This window comes from Tamandua tetradactyla, chromosome 3, assembly GCF_023851605.1.
Source record: "Tamandua tetradactyla isolate mTamTet1 chromosome 3, mTamTet1.pri, whole genome shotgun sequence".
NCBI lineage: Eukaryota > Metazoa > Chordata > Mammalia > Pilosa > Myrmecophagidae > Tamandua > Tamandua tetradactyla.
Genome location: NC_135329.1, coordinates 164,425,063 through 164,444,965, shown reverse-complemented (window position 1 = coordinate 164,444,965; position 19,903 = coordinate 164,425,063). Strand labels below are relative to the sequence as shown.

Sequence of the window (19,903 nt, the reverse complement as noted above, 5' to 3'; positions counted from 1 at the left end):
ATACTTGTCTTAGTTTCATTTATTTATATATTTTTAATTAGGTAGAAGAGTTTATGAACATGGAAAAGAAAAAGAAAAATTTTTTTCTGCATCTCAATCAAGGGATTGGTTTACATGATGATGACCAAATAAAATGGTGACCATATTTTCCTAAATAAAGTGAGTATACATGATCTGACAAATATTTTATTTCAATTTGTGAAGTGACAGGAAAATCCTGAAAAAAGGAATAAAAATTAAACCATTTTAGTTAAAACATTTATCAAATTAGTTAGTAAAAAATAGTCTTAATTGCCAATTAGGATTCTACCAGAAAATTTAAGTCTTACAGTTAACTAAATCTCCAAGACTTATCTAATTCTACTCTCGGGATTCAACAATTGTTAAACAATGCCGGTATTTATGGTTGTTAGGTGATCACAAACCTTATAATAAAATTTAAAATAGCAAATGATATCCCAAATTCAAAACTTATAATTGGTTTATAAATGACAAAATATGTTTTGTCACATAATTCTGTCAACTTAAAGAGACATAAGAAACTGCCAATAAATAGATCAGACTTTCTTAAAATGCAAGAAACATAGTCAGATATGACTGATAACAAAAAGAAAACAGGTTTTGATGGCAGACAGAACTGAGATCAGTCCTGTTTCATCACTCACTAGTTGTGACTCAGGGCAAGCAAGAACTTTTCAGAGCCTGAGTTTTCTCAGAGATAAAACAGTGTAATACTACTACCACATAAGGCTGCAAAATGAAGTAAATGTGAAGACACACCTGACATAAAGTTGTTCATTAGTGTTAGTTCTTGTTTTCTTTTCAAAATAAATCAGGTATTTACCCTATCTCCCTATCTAGGCATTCCACCTTAATTATAATAATTATTTCAAAATTTTGGAAATACAGAGAGACAAAAGAAAATAAATGCAGTATCAATCATTCCATCCAGAATAATGATTATTAATACTTTAGCATACAGTCTGTGCCAGTTTGAATCTGTGGCAGACCCCAGAACAGCCATGTCCTTTAATTTTCATTCAATACTGCTAGGTGGGAGCATTCTGATTGTTTCCATGGAGATGTGGCCCACCCAATTGTGGGTGGTAACGTTTGATTAGATGATTTCCATGGAGTGGGTCTCCACCCACTGAAGGTGGGGTTGCTTACTGGAATTCTTTAAAAGAGGAATCATTTTGGAGAGAGTCCCTTTTGTAGAGCCACGAGAATGCCAGCAGGTGCTGCCATGTTTGCCATGTGCCCTTCCAGCTGAGAAACCCTGAACTTCACTGGCCTTCTTTAACCAAGGTATCTTTCCCTGGATGCCTTAAATTGGACATTTCTATAGACTTGTTTTAATTGGGACATTTTCTCAGCCTTAGAACTGTAAACCTGTAACTTATTAAAGTCCCCTTTTTAAAAGCCATTCCATTTCTGGTATATTGCATTCTGGCAGCTTGCAAACTAGAATACATTCTTCCATATTTCCATAACATGTAAACCCAATATATATGTTCATATAAAAAATGGGATCATACTGTGTATACAGAATTATAATCTGATCATTTTAACCTAAGGTATGCATTATATATTTTTTACCATGCAGTATATCTGAAGGCAGGGACTTTCCTTGTATACACCAGCATCTGGCTTGGGTTAGGTACTCAGTATGAATTTAAATATTCTTCATAGCATTTTTACTACCTATACAATATTCCACTGTAGGAAAGAACAATACATTAAAGCAACTTCTTTCTGGACATTAAATGTCCTGTAGTTTTTCATGTACCATACAAACAAAGCTACAAGAACATTCTTAAATGTGTATCTTTGTACATGCATCCAATTATTTCCTTGGAATAATTTCCTACAAACAGACTTGTTAAATAACACCTTTTAAAGAAGATAATATATTTTACCAAACTACTCTTCAGAAAAGTTGCTCCAAATCTTGCTACCAACACTTACACATAAGAGCCCACTGCTAAGAATCTCAACCAACACTGTTTTTATATTTTAAAAACTTTATCAATTTGATATATTTTGAATGGCATCTGGTTATAATTTACATTTATTTGACTATAAAACAACATTTTCTTATGTTTTTAATTTATTTTAAAATTAACTTGCCCATGGCATTTACCTATTTCTTCTATTGCACTGTTCGAAATTTTTATGGACTTAAAAAATTCTTTATGCATAAAAAGCATTAACTATCATATGCAGCACTTTTCTCCTCACAGTTTTGTCATTAGCTTTACAGTTTTTGCCTTGGATGCATGCATAAAAATACCTTTCCCACGCTAATAATATATAAATGTTCTCCTATAATTTAATCTGATAGTTCTATTTTTTCCATACAAGTATTCAATCCATCTACAATGTGTTGTGGTATATAGTGTGGCATAGATGTAGACAGTGTGATGTAGTATCTAACACCCTCCTCTCCAGACCTCCAACTGTGGTTTAGACTGGTTTGTTCAGAAACATATAATTTGGTTACCAATATCAAGGTTATAATAATAAATCCAGGTCTTCTATCAAAAAACCTATAGGTGAATATGAAAGTATAACCGAAGGAAAAAATTATTTTCAGATCTCTCCCTTCCTCTGAAAGAAATATCAATAGATCAATTTCTCACTTAAGTGCTTTTAAAAGGTTTAATGTTATTGGAGCTAAAAGTGAAATAAGCTTTAAAAAAGGATTTCCAAATAAACTAATTTCTATTTCAGCATGGCAGGGGCTACAATGATCTTAAAGAGCCTTGTCAAGTTGTTTTCATTTAGCTCTTTCTTTCATACACTTGTAAATCTAGATATGCAGCACTTCTGAGTATCTGTAGTGTATTTTAACTGACAACATTTCAAAGGTACCAACTTCTGCACAACCAAGAGAAAATAATTTTTCAACATAAACTGAAAACAATGTCCTACTATTTCTTCATCTTCCTACCAGAAACCAAGAAAAACAACCATAAAGCATTCTTTGTTACTGAATTCAGGTTCCAAAATACAAAAAAAGGAGACTGAATTCTCCAGGTCCTCAGGGAGTCTTCTGGTAGAAAAACGGAGACTGGAGAAAGAACATAGCTTACCCCCAAATTGTAATAAGAGACCAATTCATAAAGCCTCCCCAGCACAAATGTGTGTTCTTGTCAGTGTTTTTGGATTTCCATGACCCCTAAGACACTAATCATTAACAAATCAATCACTGAAAATATAATTTAAAAAGAAAAATGACACAAATTCTCCAAATTAGTAGTTGCTGAATGAAGTACCACACTGGCTTTTTAAAAATTCTAACTTTGTTAAAAATTTAAAGTAACAAAGACATTCTCCCTCACTAGTTTATTTCTTCTACTTCCTCTTTTCATGGCCCAAAATACCAAAATTCCATTCAGACTTTCATATACAATATTTCTTAAGATTAGTTTTACCATCATTTATAACTCCACTTAAAAAAGGACTAACTGAAGTTATCTTTATTCTCCAGAAGAATGGTTTACTGATTCTACAAAATACTTTCTTTATAGTTTGTCAAAATTATGATTTTTAACAATCAAATGACTGTAGTTTTTATTAAGTATTGTTGGTATAAAGACACTATAAGAGTGATGTCTCATAGGGAAGCTCAAACCAGGTATCAGGACATTGATTTCTAGCACTAGGGAGGATTAGATACCATACCAAGCTCCTCTGACAGAAAACCAAAAATGCCGAATTAAGGCAGGAGGGAAAAAACCATTATCTTAAGTGCATCAATGAACAGGCAAGAGAGTAGGGACTATACTAGCAAAAACTACTAAAGACAGTAACTCAGAGAAGTACCAAGATAGTTGCTGAACCAAATGAACCTGAGCTTCAATCTTCACAGCCTTGTGGGGCTAGGGAGTGTCAGAAGAGAACAAGAGACAAAGTCCAGGGCCCACCAAAAGCAAGGAGGTCAAAGACCCCTCCCTTCGTAAAGTTGAACTGGCCCCAAAGCACTACACCTGCAATATAAGGCTGAATTAGAAATGCATTTGACCCACCAGGGAATGCAAGGAAAATTATCTGTCTTGAACCTGGTGCTGAGTACAAGAGAAGGGAAGATATGAAATTTTGAGATTTCATAACCCCAAATCAGACCTCTTAACATGGATCTTCAGCCCTAATTCACACTAAATGGGCTAAGAATTTAATTTCAAGGCATCCTGGAGTGGGAGTGTTCCTAGGTGCCTGACAGCAGTTAAAGCAAATAACCTCTAGGTTTCCCTAGAGGTTATTCTACCCAGGCCTCAAAACTCTCCCATGAAAAAAGTTTCAAGAAATATGAGCTCACAGACAGAATTCAGAAAATATTCAAAGAAAGAGGGTATCCTAAGTAAAAGCCAGCAGAAACAAATACTCAAAGACTTCATTAAAGAAATAAATAGATTTGAAAATTTGAATGAAGAATACAGTAAAAATGACCAAGAAAAATAAAGAATTTAGAAGAGAAAGAAACTGGGGCAGAGGCAAAGAGAAGATTTCAAAAACAGTTAAGAAGTAACAGAATAACTACTGGCTTCTAAACACAACAATAAAAGACAAAAGCCAATGAAATATTTTCAACGAACTAAGGGAAAACTAGAATTATATATTTAGAACAAATGTTATTTACGAAAAATAAAGACTTCTCCAGTGGGGTAGAGAAGGAGAGTTTGCTAACAGCAGGTCTTCATTAAGGAAATTCTAAATGATGCACTTCAGGCAGAAAGTCACTATTCCAAAAGATTAAATCTAAAATACATGGTGGGGGAAAATATTTTTTAAAATGCAAATAAATTCAAAATATTAGTCATCATAATAAATGTAAATTAACCCTATCTTCCAGTTAAAAGACAAAGAATACCAAGCTGGATTTCTTTTGTTCAAATCCAGCTACTGATATTTACAAAGAGATATTTTTAAAACATAAAAATCAAAAAGGTTGAAAGCAAAACGTATTTATTAAAGATTAATATGGCTACTGCATGGGGTCAGGCAATGGTGGCTCAGTGGCAGAGTTCTTGCCTGCCATGCCGGAGACCCGGGTTCGCATCCCGGTGCCTGCCCATACCAAAAATAAACAAACAAACAAATAAATAAATAAACAAAATAAAAGCAGCAGCTCTATTTAAATACATATATATATATGGCTACTGCATAATACAAAGAGAAACAGACAACTGTACAATCACAGTGGGAAATTTTAACACACAACTACTGATAGATCAAGCAGACACCCCCCACCCAAAAAAAGGGATTAAGACTCTAGTTTGAATACCAGAGTTAATAAGCTTATTAAAGCAGACACATGCAAAACATTTCACAAAGATGCAGAAGAAACTGTTTCCCCAAGCACATAAGAACACTGGTCACGTACTGGGTCATAATTTCCTCCTCTCCACAAGCTGAGAATGCTCTGAAACTCTCAGTTCTGACTTCTCACACTAACAGAAACTGACCTAAGTACTTTATTCTATGGGTCTAGCTTCTTATCCTGATAACCTGCTTAGTACCCCAGTTCCAGTAGGACTGTTACCCTGTCTGCAACCTACCCATTCACTCTACCGACGCTTTTCCATTCCTATGGTCGATTTTCATAGTTCTTTGGCTGGGAGTTGCTACCTGCTGACAAAGATTCGGTAATGCCAAGTTGTCTACCTACTTATACTTCAGAATATTACAAGTTCCTACATTCTCTATGGCCTTGCTATCTCACCCATAACTTATTTTTCCTCATTCATTTATTAATATCAAGATAGACACACACAGTTTGCCTAGATTACCACCTACTGTCTGTTAAACCACCTTGGACAGATGGGATATTTGGCTGCTTGAACTTCTAGTACTGCTACTGGGTTTATCCCTTAGCTCCTGGCTCCACACCAACTAGTATAGTGCTAAGCTTCAGTACCTCATACAATTTTCATGGTCTGATGCCTATAAACCAGGCTAGGTCTTACCCAGCCAAGTTGTAAGACCATCATTGGTTCTTTAGCTAAAAACAAAGTGTTTAATAATGATTCATTTCATAATTACTTACTGTACTATACATAATAAATTTGTAAACAAGTATAAAACTGCTTAGAAGGAAGAAAATCTTATGTACTTGTAAGAACTGAAAAAAATTTCAGGTGTAATTTCCTGATTTTTATCCACTACTGGCTTAAACACAGTCCTGTTAAAAGACTAAAATGGCATCCAGAAGGGTTTTATATGAAGAAAACTCAGAAATACTGCCAATAGTAAATTAAGAGTAAATAATGTATTTCCTTGTTTGGAAACTGAGGACAGGCAAGTAACATTCGTTAACCTTATGAATTTAGGAAAATCCAAAATCTTTTTTTGATTTTTAAATAGTAAAGTGAAAAAAGCTACCCTTAATAATATTTTCTTTCTTTTAATTTCCTCCAAGCTCTTAGATGGTTACTAGTTTGAAGAAAATTTCCTGATCATAAATTTCCATCCTAAACTATAGCTTTGGACTAGATTCACATAGACTTGAGTTACAAGTAACCAGTGGTCTAAGTTAAGTTTCAAATATACAAGCCACGTTTTTTCAAAGACCCCCACTCTCACATCTTAGTCCATCAACATTTATTTTGAATGTTCCCTTATTTTGGGAAATCCCAAAGGTCTCATTCAATACTATCTATGCCTATTTATCTAAAGACGCAAAGGGCCCCTCAGCAAAAACCAAGCGTGAAATTATTCTTTTCGGACTTTTTTTTTTTTTAGTATGGTAGTACTAAAAAAAAAAAAAAAAAAGTTGAGTTTACTAAAGTAACCTCTTTAAAACACTTTTACTTTGATGAAAAAAACAGGTCTTTTAACTCACTTTACGTTGCATCTTCTATGTTTTAAAAATGATATGAAAACTATATTAAAGCATGAAACTAAAATTGACAGCACATTGCCTATATTTTCTATTAATATCAGCCATAACAACTTTTTAAGTGGATTCCTTTAACTGTTTTATAGGTAATAGTGCACGTGAATTTTAATACTAACAATGTTTTACTAGATCTCTTTCCAGGATTATGTGAGACAGTTATCATGTAACAACAATAGCACATAACAGGCCCAAAACAGACATTCGCTAACCAACTCTCTGATCTTAAACTCCAGCCTCCGTTCACACCCAATATCATCTATTTAAAAATATCAGATGAAATTGCTGAAAACAAGTTTAATATACAAAAATCTTCCAGTAATAGCTATTGAAAAAGAATGGGGAACAAAATCTCATTTACAAGCCCATCTTTTATAGCCATATATTTGTACATTTTGTATAAATAGCATATGATATATTTTATACATACAAACCCACATAATACACAGTATATGACCTAATAAAACATGTGTAAAACCTATGTGAAAAGACCTATAAAACACTGAGGAATCTAAAAAGACATATAAATAAATGCATATACCAATTTTCTATATGGGAAATCTCATTACTATAAATATGCCAGTTTTCTCCAAATTAACCTACATTTTTAGGTAAGGCATTTCCAATGAAAATACCAACAGATATTTTGGGAGAACTTGACAAATGCATTTAAAATTTCATTTGGAAGGATAAATGTATCAGATTAGCTAAAAACTCAGAAAAACTGCTAAATAGGACTAAGAAAGGGGTTCTTGGCTACACAGATATCAAAACATATTACAAAGGTATAATATTTAAAATAACTATATTGGTAAAGGAACAGAGAATAAGAACAGTGAAATCATATAGGACAAGATCAATACAGATGATTACATAAAATTAAAACTTCTACATGGCAAAACACCCTCTGCTAAGTCAAAGGACAAATGATCTCAGAAAATGTTCACAACACAAAACAAAGGGCTAATATTCTTAAAATTTAAAAAGTCTTATCTAGTCAATTTTTAAAAAATAACATAATTCCAACATTAAAACAAAAGATACGAACTAACTGGATGTCTTTATTATTATTAGTTTTTAGATTCAAAGAAATTAATTCTGCCACAGTTCTGTAGGCAAAAGCCTGAAATCAAGGTTGTTTGCATGGCCATGCTCTCATTCCAGTATGACCTTGTCTTAGTTTGATTATATCTACAAAGATCCTATTTCCAAATAAGGTCAGACTCATAGGTACTAGAGGATAGACTTCAACATCTCTTTAGGGGGAAACAACCTAACCCATAAATATGGGGAAGGAAGTGCTTATATAATGGAGATATAAGAAAAGGGAAACTGGGAACAGGGTCTCTTTCATCTGAGCTGCTGGTTTTGAAGGGGAGGGGCATCTAACCTTCTGGCTAGCCTACTAGACCTAGTTAGTGACAGCTAGAAAAACTGGATGTCTTTTAAACGTCAGAGAAGTTATTCATCCTCACTAAGGAAAGTACATTTAAAAGCAATGAAACAGGAGGGCCACGGTGGCTCAGCAGGCAGTATTCTTGCCTGCCATGCTGGAGACTCCGATTCGATTCCCTGTGCCTGCCCATGCAAAAAATGAAAAAATAAAAACAATGAAACTTTTCTTAGACTGGCAAAGATGAAAAAGAATGACAAAATCCAATATTAACAAGTGTGTTGAGAAATGCTATTTCATTCAATTATATGATCTTCAAGATTTATCCATGTTGTAGCATGTTATCAGAACGTCATTCCTTTTTACAGCTAAGTAATATTCCAATATATACCACACTTTGTTTATCCATTCATCTGTCCATAGACACTTGGGTTGCTTCTACCTTCTGGCTATTATGAATAACACTATTGTGAACAAAGCTGTTTGAATCCCTGCTTTCAATTCTTTTGAATCTATACCTAGAAGTGGGGTATTGCCAAGTCATATGGTTATTCTATGCTTAACTTTTTGAGGAATCACAGCAGTTGTACAATTTTAAAGTTCCATTAATAATATACAAAGGTTCCTATTTCTCCACATCCTTGTCAGCTTTTGTTATTGTGTTTTATTTCCATAATAGCCACTCTAGTGGATGTGAGGTAGTATCTCACTGTGATTTTGATTTGCATTTCTCTAATGGCTAATGATACTGAGCATCTTTTCAAGTTTGTATATCTTCTTTGGAGAAAGGTCTATTCAAGTCCTTTGCCTATTTTTAAATTGGGTTGTTAGTAGTAGAGTTATCTATATATTCTGGATATTAAACCCTTACCAGACATATAGTTTCCAAATATCATCTCTCATTCTATAGGTTGTCTTCTCACTTTCTCGATAACGTCCTTTGATGCATAAAAGTTTTTAATTTTGATGAAGTCGCATTTACCTATTTTCTTGATGTAATGTCTAAAAGTTTATTTGCTTAATGCAAGGTCCTGAAGATACTCCCTTATGTTTTCTTCTAAAAGTTTTACAGCTTTAGTTCTTATATTTAGGTCATTAATTCATTTTGAGTTAATTTTTGTAAATGGGGTGAGGTAGGGGGTCCACTTTTATTCTTTTGCACATGGATGTCCAGTTTTCCAGCACTGCTTGTTAAAGAGATTGTCCTTTCACCATTGAATAGAGCTGATACCCTTATCAAAAATCAAGTCACCAGAGAGATGTGGTAAACTTACATATTCTTTAATCCCACAATTTTATATGCTGAAATCAATTCTATAGAACACATACATACGTCTTTAAAGGTGTATATAATAATGTTCACACAGTATCTAATACAAAAAAATTGGAAACAATCTAAATGAATATGAAAAAGTGAATGATTAAGATAAACAGTGGCACATCCATACCATGAAATACAATGCAACTCATTTGTGTACTGACCTGAAAAAATATAAAACAGCACACTGCATTGTGTTTACTGTTAAATAATTTAAAATAAAGGTTATTTGGAGAACAGTATACAAAATATGATCCTATACTGTATCTGAAAGATCCTTTAAAAGTATCTGAAAGTTTACAGATTAAGTTATTTCATATCCTTTGGTAACGAGTGAATATTTTACAATGAGCATATTCCCTTTTTTGTGCTAAAGTACAAGTGAAAGGGGAAAAGAGCTGATGTTTGAAAATGAAATAATACAATCGATCTTAATATTTTTTTCAGGGAAGATTTATTTCTTCCTTCTAAAGAATAAATGACTATAAAATTAGACATAAAGTGTTCTTTTTAACTTTTGAAAGTACATTTATTAGGTAGAATAGACTGGGGATATAAAGATGTATGAGACATTAAATCTGCCTTGAAGAAACCTCAGAGTATACTGCAAGGGAGAAACTGGTATGCAAAAAGTACAAAAAAGTGTCGAAGGTACTATGACAGTAGTATATATAGGGGTAAAAATGGAAAGGAAACGTCAATCGGAGAGAAACCCTATAAGATTTCAGGAAGGGCTTAAGCTTGTGCTTTACCGGAATCTTGAAAGATAATGTGTTGGCCAGTCGAATAAGAGGAGAAACGGAATATGAAAAAACTAACACACACACACGCATACACATACATACACTGCGGAATGTTTCTGGGTAGAGTGCTACAAAGATCAAACAAGAATTTTTAATGCCATAAATAAAACCAAAACAATGCTCAAAGCCATAGTAACTTTTCCAACATTTTATCAAATACAATTGTTTTCTGTGCTAGCTGAAAACTGCTTTAAATTCTAGTTATTTCTACAAAACATTTTTAAATGAATTGTGTTGTATTTAAAATTCTATTTTGTTGCTTAATTAAAAAAAAAACTGCCTTACCAATGAAAAGATGCTGTGCTTTCACTGTTTACATTCTCACATTTTTGTAAAAGTCACCCTATACTGTGGTGCCAGGGTTCAGACATTTGAGTTCAACACAAAAATACCCTGAACACAATAAACATGGCCTATTTTCATGAAAGAATTATATTTTGTTAACACCCAAATGTTTTTAATACTGCTTTTAAGGAGTATATCTCCTTTGCTGCAAACATTAACAAACTTTTATCTCTAAGGAACAGCAACATTCCACCTAGATACAGAGGAAGAAAAAGGTGTTTTTACCTCATGAAGTGTAAGATGTTTCCCATCCTTTCTCTTTGAGTCAAATCTGCCATATATTGCACTATATTTTCGAATTTCCTCTTCTTTGTGAGGATCATCATCACTCATTTCAAAGATGTGGCCAATCATTTTGGCCAACTTCTTATTGTTTTTTAGCAGCTCTTTCACTTCATTCAAGTCACTTTTCGGCAGCGTGGGTGCCATTCGGTCCACACACTCAGCCACAGAGAGTGCAGCGGCAGCATCCAGCACCTCACTGCTTTCCTTGGGGGAGGCTGGGGAGCCAAGGTCTGCTGGGGAAAGGCTGTGCTCACTCTCAGTGGCATGGTGGCCCTGCCAGAGTCTGGACTCACCCACACTCTGCAGTGCTAAGCTTCCCACCATATCCGATTTTCCCTGTCCCAAGCTCTGCACACAGGTAGTGGCAGCACATTTTGGGATTTTTAAATGAGGTTCCCGGGCACTGCTATTCCTTTCATAACTACTACAGGATATTCCCAGCCATGTTGGTGAGCCCTCTGGTAATTTATAGATGGGTATGCTACTGACAGGAAGGGAAGTCAGAGGCTGATTGAAAAGGCCTGGGTTTGTAACCCAGTCTCTCAAAGCCTTCTGTAGCCTTCTGACATGAAGGGGCTTGCTAGCCATGCCCACAAGTGCCATGATTTCCAAAAATTCCTCTTCTCCAGCTTCACAGAGTTGTTGGACATCGTCACCACCTTGTTGAATGAAAGCATCAAAATAAGAAAGCAGATTGGCTTTTTGTAATATTCTATATAACTGTAGCTCCCCAAGCGTCCTGGGTAAGGCTGTGGCCATTACTGTGGATGTGTTTAACCTGCAAAAAGAGGAGAAGAAACACTAATCACACTTGTCCAAACTTCTTAAACCAAATAAGCTAGACATCAAAGGATTAAAGAACGCAGTATAGGAAGAACAAAAACCAGGAGCATTTACATAACTGACTGTTAACGAAGCATATTATCTATATACTCTATCTCATGTTTTATACTTCTAAGAATGCTAAAGGACAGTATAATTGTTCCCATTCTAAAGAGGAGACTATAAAGGCTCAAAGAATACAAGTGACTTGCTTGAGGTCTTACAACTAGTAACCAGAAGTCTTACTCCTTACCCAGCAAGGCCCCAGAGGGCTCTATATTCCCTCCGTTTGGCTATACACTTTGCTGCTTCCATGGTGTGGATACAAAAATAGCAAGAAAGATAATCCAAATTTAGAAAGAGGTAAGAAGTATATGATGCTACCACTGGTTGGATACTTATTTTGTGTCAGACAATATGATAAATGCTTTACATTATGTCTAATCCTCACAACAGGCCTATGAGATAGGTGTGGTTATTTCCATTTTACAAATAACGAAAAATTAGCAAGATTAGTCTGGCAGGTAGAGGAAGACAGATTTCAGCACGAATGTGAAGTGAGAAGACAGAAGGTGGTATATTTAGGAAAGGAGTAAAAAGAGGAAGCAAAATTGCAAACAAATAAGTGACTAGATTTAGTGATTACTTAGGTTTAAGTGAGGAAGGAAAGGAAATGGTTATCATTTATTGACATTTTATAAAGGTTGGGGAGAGTTAAAAAGTTAAAGATAGATGACTGTGGGCTTACATACCTTGAGAGTAGAATTCGGGTAGGTGTTTGGGGATAGAGAAAAACCCCAATGATGGGATTCCCTTTCTAATGCGTGGCATTTCAACATAGCACATGGTAAATTGCTTAAGTAGAAATGCCTTCCATGCAAAATAACTGACTGAAGTCTAAATATGTATCCAGGCTGGAGATGAAGGATGAAATCAGGAAGGTGGGTAAGTCCAGCTAACAAGCAGCTGAGAGGTTAAGACAGACAAGGAAAAAGCACCCTATTAAGAGTCCAAGAAAGACTGAGTGGCCTTTAAAGAAAGAGATAGAACAAGATCCAGCAAATTATTTTCTGACCTCTTTGCAGCATTTCAAAGCTGTTCACACATACCAAGAGGATTTGGCCAAGTACTTCCACTCAAGAAAAACAAATAAATTTGCTGTAATGAATGCACCCCTAGGATTAGGAGTACCCTATAGTCCTCTATGGGAACAATGACAGAAGACTAAACAATTACATACATCAGAAGAAAATGGAAACCCTACTCAAGACTCAGAATAGTACAGAGAAATAATTAAATAGGAGATAAATGCGAGCCAAGGAATAATAGGAACAACCCTGAGAGGAGGCCACCAAAGCTGGGACTCTTCCTTTCGACCAGACTGCTATACGAAATTCTAGTCAGTCACCCCAATGAAGGAGAATGCTTCCTACCACTCTAATGACTGACTCCTAGGAAGCCGTATTTTCAGCAATCTACTGGGCATTCACAATCTGCTCAGGTCAAGTAGGAACCTCCTCAAGTTCTGTAACTATTTATTTCACAAAGTATAAGCAATAGCTCGTGACCTGATGACTTCCCAAAAAACACAAAAAAAGACTGAACTGGGCCCACTAGCTTCTGCTAACATCTGGAAAAATCACCTGGGGTGCTTTGGAAAATAAGCATCACATCCACATACCTGAGTTGCATCTTAGGAAAGTCCCAAAATTTTGGCAAATTTGGCATACTACTGTACATTAGAAGATCTCCATTTAGTATATTCTCCTGGTACCACAAAATCATACATGTTCCGTGATCATCCACGTTCTGCACACATGTTCAATCGTCTGGATAAAACATTCTTGAATCTTCTAAATCACCTATAGGAGGATCAGCTTGTACTCCCACTCTAAGGAGAGTCTATCATCCACTTAGGCCACTAACCAAAACAAAAACCATAGCTCTTGGGCATTATAGGCCCTAGTTAAAATTCACATTAAACTATACTATACCAAATAGAAGGATTTCTACAAAGTGTCTGAGGTAGAAGAAAGGAAACTAACTTTCCCATAATATACTTAATGCAAATATTCCAAGACCTTCAACTCAATAATATAAGAAAAACTATATTATCACATATAAATATTTCTGTACATATAAACATACACTCACACAATCTTCTTTATAGGAGGATTGTAAGGACTGTCACCTTGCAAGATTTATGTGGACAACAATTAACTCATATGTACTCACCAAATTATGGAATAGAGGAAAGATTACATGAAGAAATCTAGAAAAATATTTTTTTGAGTCTTTTTATGAGCAATAAGGTAAAAAACCACATATATATGTTTTGGAGAAACTAAAAAAGGAGAACTAAAGAACAGGTCTTATTCTTCTGAAATAAGGCAATGATTTCAGAAAATAGTAATTTTAAGTTTTATCTTTCTCATCTTAACCCAGAAAGAAAGGAAACTCCCTACTTTCTAAGGAGAACTTATGTACCAGAAAGAAATTATGGATATCTCCATTAGGACTGATAGGACCAAGTATACATCTCCAAAGCCAAGATGACAGATGACAGATCTATACGTAAAGTATTCAGAGTCCCAGGAGGCTTTCTAAAGACCCATCCTTACTGCTGGGGAAGGAGTTTTCTCCCTAAGCTTTAACATTAGGAGAATGTTTCAGTTTCTTAAAAAAGGCTGCTGTGATAATTTAAACACCCACCACCTCATAACTTAACTTGATTTAATTTAAAAGAAAACTTTTATGAGATGAGATTTTCTGTTTTCATAAACCCTGTATCCATTCAAGCTTCAACATGAAGGTCAAATGAGTCGAGAGAAACCTTCTATCTGATCTCTCCAATTTAAAGGAAAAATAAAAAAGATATTAACCAATATTATATGCAAGTAGCTCATAGTATAAATCTATTCAGCTAAAAACTAGTATTATCTGGTCTTTTCAAGAAATCCTTGAACAATCAGGCTGAGTCTGACCTTTTTGTGAATTCCATTTTAAGGAGAAACAACTATTCCTTTTATTACACTCAAAAGCTAAAGCACAGGTCTTGTTCTGGTGTACAGCAAACCTCCACATACACCAGCTTAAATGTTTCTCAACCTTAAGAAACATGTCAATTTTAAGAAACACAACCTTGTACTAGAGAAGAAGAATAATTAAACACCGGGTTAGTTTTAGACCACTTTTGTATGTTATCTCTTAGTCTATCTTAAACGGTAATGATTTTTTTCTGAGAGACTTTAAAGAATCTCACTTTGGCTCCTATGGGGCAGTCATTTGCCAGATTAAAATTATGCTGAGTGAAATAAGAAGTTAGTTTGGTCCAGAAAACTTGACTGTTACAACTCCTGCTTCATCCTTGTACCCCAACAAAACACTTAAAATGACTATGGGAAATATTGTTCAAACCAGTGTGACGACTTCGGGTTGAACAGAGGCCTTTAACAGTGACTAGAAAAAAAGATCCATTCCTTCAAAACTGCTTCAACTCACTGTGAAAGGCCTCCCTTCTGGCCCCACCACTTTATCAAAACTCCAGTACCTACTAATTTATTAACTGCCTCTCTCATTAACCTCTCTACAGTATGATAGCCCTCCTTCTTGAAATGCCCTTCACCTGACTTTAGTTACTCTGTATTATTTTGTTTTCCCTTTCTTTCCTATACTATAATTCCAAAACTCTCCCAAGTTTTATGTTAGATCTCTTTTCTTTCCATATTCTCCCTTGATTATCTCATCCACTCCCAGGCTTCAGTTTTCACCTACAGACAGATGACCTCTTGGACCAGTGGGTCATAAACCAGGGGTCATAGAGTTACTGCAAATTTATTCTCAAATTCAATGCACACCAAAGTATTGGCTACTTAGTGAAAAAGATGCCTCTCACACCTCTACTTCTCAAATGTAAATAAATGCTTCTATGATTTAATAAAAGACAAACATTTAAAAAATATAGCTTGAGTTCATAGTTTTGTCACTATAGGTATTCTCTATCAACAAATAAAATTATCATTTCAGTATTTGCAAAGATTTATTTAATGGTTAAATATTGATCTTTATACCTGAAAAGTTTAAGAACCATCAGCCCAGATCGTTTTCTGAATTCTCCTGAATTATAATTCAGGATTTTAATGGCTGCCTGGGGATTGCCAGGATCTCAAATCTGATATGCTCAAAAGCAATTATGTTATCTAATTTTCCTCCCTTTTACCAGATTCCCCAATCTACTTACTCTTCCCAATTCTATTTCTTTTAGTTGCATCACTACTGTTCCAGTTTCCTGGATTAATAAAAGTGGCACTTCTGTCTTTGCTTTCTCCTCTTCCTTCCTCAAATCTACATGTCTTTAGGCCACAACATCCATTCTCTGCCTCAAAAGCACCTAATTTTAGTTTTTACTGCCTCTTGCACTGTACCATCTTTGCAAACAGCCTCTCACCTTCAATACATCTCATACTACAATGCGAACTTTATCTTCCTAAAGCACAAGTATGGCTCTTCAGCCACCTGCACAACTTTCCCTATTGCACAAAGAAATCCAAACTATTCCTAGAGGCATCCCAGCCTATATGCTGATGACTCCTATCTCATTGTTCCCTAACATGCCTCTATGTTCCTGCCAAACAATCTCAAATGTGAATCCTGGATTCCTGCCCCTGTGTAAGCATTCAACCTGGAATGCTTCATCAAATCCCGCGGCTATAGGTGTCCTCTCCCTTCTCTGAACCCCTAAACTTTGTTTATACTCCCATTTTTTTTCTTTTCTTTCTCATTTTTTCATTCACTTATTCGAATGTGCCAAGCACTGAGCCAGTTCTGGGAATACAGAGGAAAGACAGCTCTTCATGAAGAATCAGTCAAGACAGAGTTGGCAGACAAGCAAACAATTGCGTTAAGTGCTATGCAAACTGTTATATATGCGCCACAAGAACAGAGAAAATTAGATTTACCTGGCTCTGCAGAACGGGTTATTGTGAGGTTGTAAGCTCCTTGAGAATTAGGTCTCATTCATCCTTTATACCCCACTATTCCCAGCAAAGTGTTTTATGTAGAACAGCATCTCTATAAAGATTGCCTGTTGAATAAAACCTAATGTTTGAGTCAGAATCTGATCAGCAACCTCTTGTCTTATTTCAAGGGACATACTCTATGATAAACTGGTATCCTCGTGAATTATCAATCTAATAAACAACATAGTTGACTGCTTTACCTACAACACTTTGTCCGCTCATCCCTAAAAATTTCTTCATTCTTAGAAGGCTACATCATGAACTCCCTTCACATGATGGCTATCTTTCCTAGATGTTAAAGGACTTTCTCCCAAATACAGGAAGTACATGTGGTTAGTGTTATAATGTACATCACGTGTTAGTCCAGCCCCAACACCATCATTTTATGGTTCAAGTTAAGTAATGAGATACCCTAGATATTTCTTCCTCTGTTTTTATACATTAAAAGGCAGTATGTGATACCCAAATAACTAGTACCTCTTATAAATGATCATTACATTCAAATGGGCTCACAACCACTACTCTTCTGAGTCTTCTTCCTACCATGCTGTAGTAATCATCTTTTTAAAAAATAAATAATAGTAATAAAAACTATAGCTCATATATAGCGTGTGTATATATACTTTTATGAAGTCTATGGCAATCCAAAGAGGGGAGAACTCAAGGGCCAAAATTCCAGTAAGGTCCTGACTTACACACAAAACTATGTCTTCCCCCAACAAAGCATGAAATTTTTACTTTAAGATTACCTGCATTAAAAAAAAAAAAGGTTATCTGCATTAACAGCAACCTCTTACCTCTATAAAAAATGTGGAAAAGGGGGAGGGTTAAGAGCCCATGAGTCATTTGTAGATTAGAGTGAACTGGTTCCACCAAGATTGTTTTCCTCTTAACATCTAGATGAGATTGCTTTACAGTAAGGGGATGAAAGACAAAGATGGGAAATGAGGAGAAAGGAAATAGGAAATTTTGGGGTAGAGACTATATTTAAAGCCCCTGAAGTATTGCCAAATTTTGGAGAGTAGAGGATAAAGGATCTGGGGAGAAGGGTACAATGGGTACACTATAGGTTAGAATCAAAGGGTTATGAAAAGATGGAATTTGACTTAGGGTTTTCCGTAAACCTAGGAAATTAATCTCCCTTTTTTCTGAGTCCCAGAACTCAGAGATCAAGCTGAAATGATAACGTCGTTCACTAACATCATGCAACGGTTGGCCTAAGTACTAACTGCTGCGTATGTGTTTCAAGTTCCAAATGGTTTATCTACACATTTAATGTAAGTGTTCATGAGATATCTTACGTCAAGACACTTTTAGATCTTATTTATCATCACAGCTATGATGTCAACATATACATTCATTGAATTAATGGTAATTTCGGAAACTAAAATGTTTCTTTTCACTATTGAGTCTTTTCCAAATTAAAGCTGGAAAAATTTCTTAGAAATCCCTTAAAATTTTCATAAAATAAAGCATAAGTTCAAATTCATTTATTAAAATTAGAAAAAATAAGCATATATGTTTTGCTATTAAGCAATAAATATGTATTACCTTAATTATAATATCAATAGGTAAATACTAGCATTTTATATAATATGGCCGGAAATTCTTCAATCAACTAATAGTCAAAAGTCATTCAACAAACATTAAGTGCCCCCTGAGCACTTAGTATGTATGCAATGGATATAAATTTTTTTTTCAAAAATTTCCCTTAAAAATTATTAAGATAACATACAAGTTAATTGCACCCCTACTCCAATACAATGCATTGAGATACAACAAATTATTTGAACTCTTAATGGTACGTTTTAGCTATGGGACTTCTGACATTTCCCACTTATTCCATTATTAAATTTAAGAGAATATATTCTACTTTTATATATATTATTGAATGTCAGATCAGAAAGAAATTTGCATTTAACATAATAACTACTATTCTTTGCTTTACTACTCAAAAGAACGAAAGAAGCAGGAAAGATTAAAAATACATTGAAAGCAAAACATACTGTTTTCCTGTATTTTCATCAAACATCTAAAGAAAAACTTCTGTACCTTTTGGTGAATTCTATCCCTTTTAATTTATCAAAAATTCTCAAAGGGGAAGGAAAAAAAAAGCCCAGGAAAATAAAACTGTTTAATATCTTCAGCTAAAAAATATATACATTGAAAGCAGAGGCTAGTAACCTTATATTATGCTTTAGTGGATACCATTTATTCTGTAATAAATTCCATAAACTCCACAATTAAATATGCATAGACAGGTTGATTATACACACATTAGTAGGATATAAAACTGTTCAAAATATACTAAACATGGTCACTACCATGAAATAACATAATATATCACAGTTCTGTGTTGTCCAGAATACAGCTTTACATTTAAAGGTAAATTTTTACAGATCCTTCATTTCCAATAATGCATATGGATAGGCTTATAATGGTAGATGAGGCCTATGTCGTAGGACCAAGTCTAGGTTAATAAATGCAAAAATGTGACATACTTCTATTTCCATCCATTTAAACATTTAAAGTTCATGCAACAAATTCTTTAATGGTCTCTCCACCCTTTGTACACATATGTAATTTCTTCTTTCAAAGGAGAGAGTGTAAAGCCGGTAACTCTCTAATAAACCAGTATGTTCATATAGTAAGACTAAAAGAAAATATTCACTGCTTTAATACCAAAGAGAATGAAACCAAAATGTTCATAAAGTGAGACTTATAGAAAACATCTAATGTTTTAACATTAAGGACAATGAAAAGCTTTCAGCTTTCCTATAAGGCAACAGACAAAAAAAAAAAAGGAAAATTTTAAATTAATTTAGGTGATATCATTCAATTTTATCAATATTTTGAGATAAGACTGGAGATTATTTCTTAGAGTATATCAAAATATTGGTCTAAAAGCTTACTTAATTTCCTTGTATCAGATATGATTCCTAAGAATTTCTGTTATTTGAATTACACCCACAATTGACAGAATGAAATAAAATAAAAATCCACAATGCCTCAATGCTTTGA

General features: G+C 34.5%; 1 protein-coding gene and 1 long non-coding RNA gene across 6 annotated transcripts in view; one reads left to right on the top strand and one right to left on the bottom strand.

Annotated features, from left to right (window-relative positions):
• LOC143677890 (uncharacterized) overlaps positions 1–16,947 on the top strand; it is an 84,462-nt gene extending 67,515 nt beyond the window's left edge. The window contains exons 5-6 of one of the 2 annotated variants that reach the window (XR_013172970.1): positions 42–159; positions 16,129–16,946. This is a non-coding gene — a long non-coding RNA (uncharacterized LOC143677890). Of the gene's footprint in view, positions 1–41; positions 160–16,128 lie in introns of both variants that reach the window. The other variant, XR_013172971.1, reaches the window with a different exon arrangement.
• Positions 1–19,903, bottom strand: part of NAB1 (NGFI-A binding protein 1) — a 54,686-nt gene that overhangs the window by 32,833 nt on the left and 1,950 nt on the right. For 2 of the 4 annotated variants that reach the window (XM_077154485.1, XM_077154482.1), the window contains exon 2: positions 10,983–11,820. In XM_077154485.1, coding sequence (XP_077010600.1) covers positions 10,983–11,801 — 819 coding nt within the window. In that variant the 5' untranslated portion in view covers positions 11,802–11,820. Of the gene's footprint in view, positions 1–10,982; positions 11,821–16,822; positions 19,659–19,903 lie in introns of those variants that run through there. The other 2 variants (XM_077154484.1, XM_077154483.1) reach the window with 2 other exon arrangements.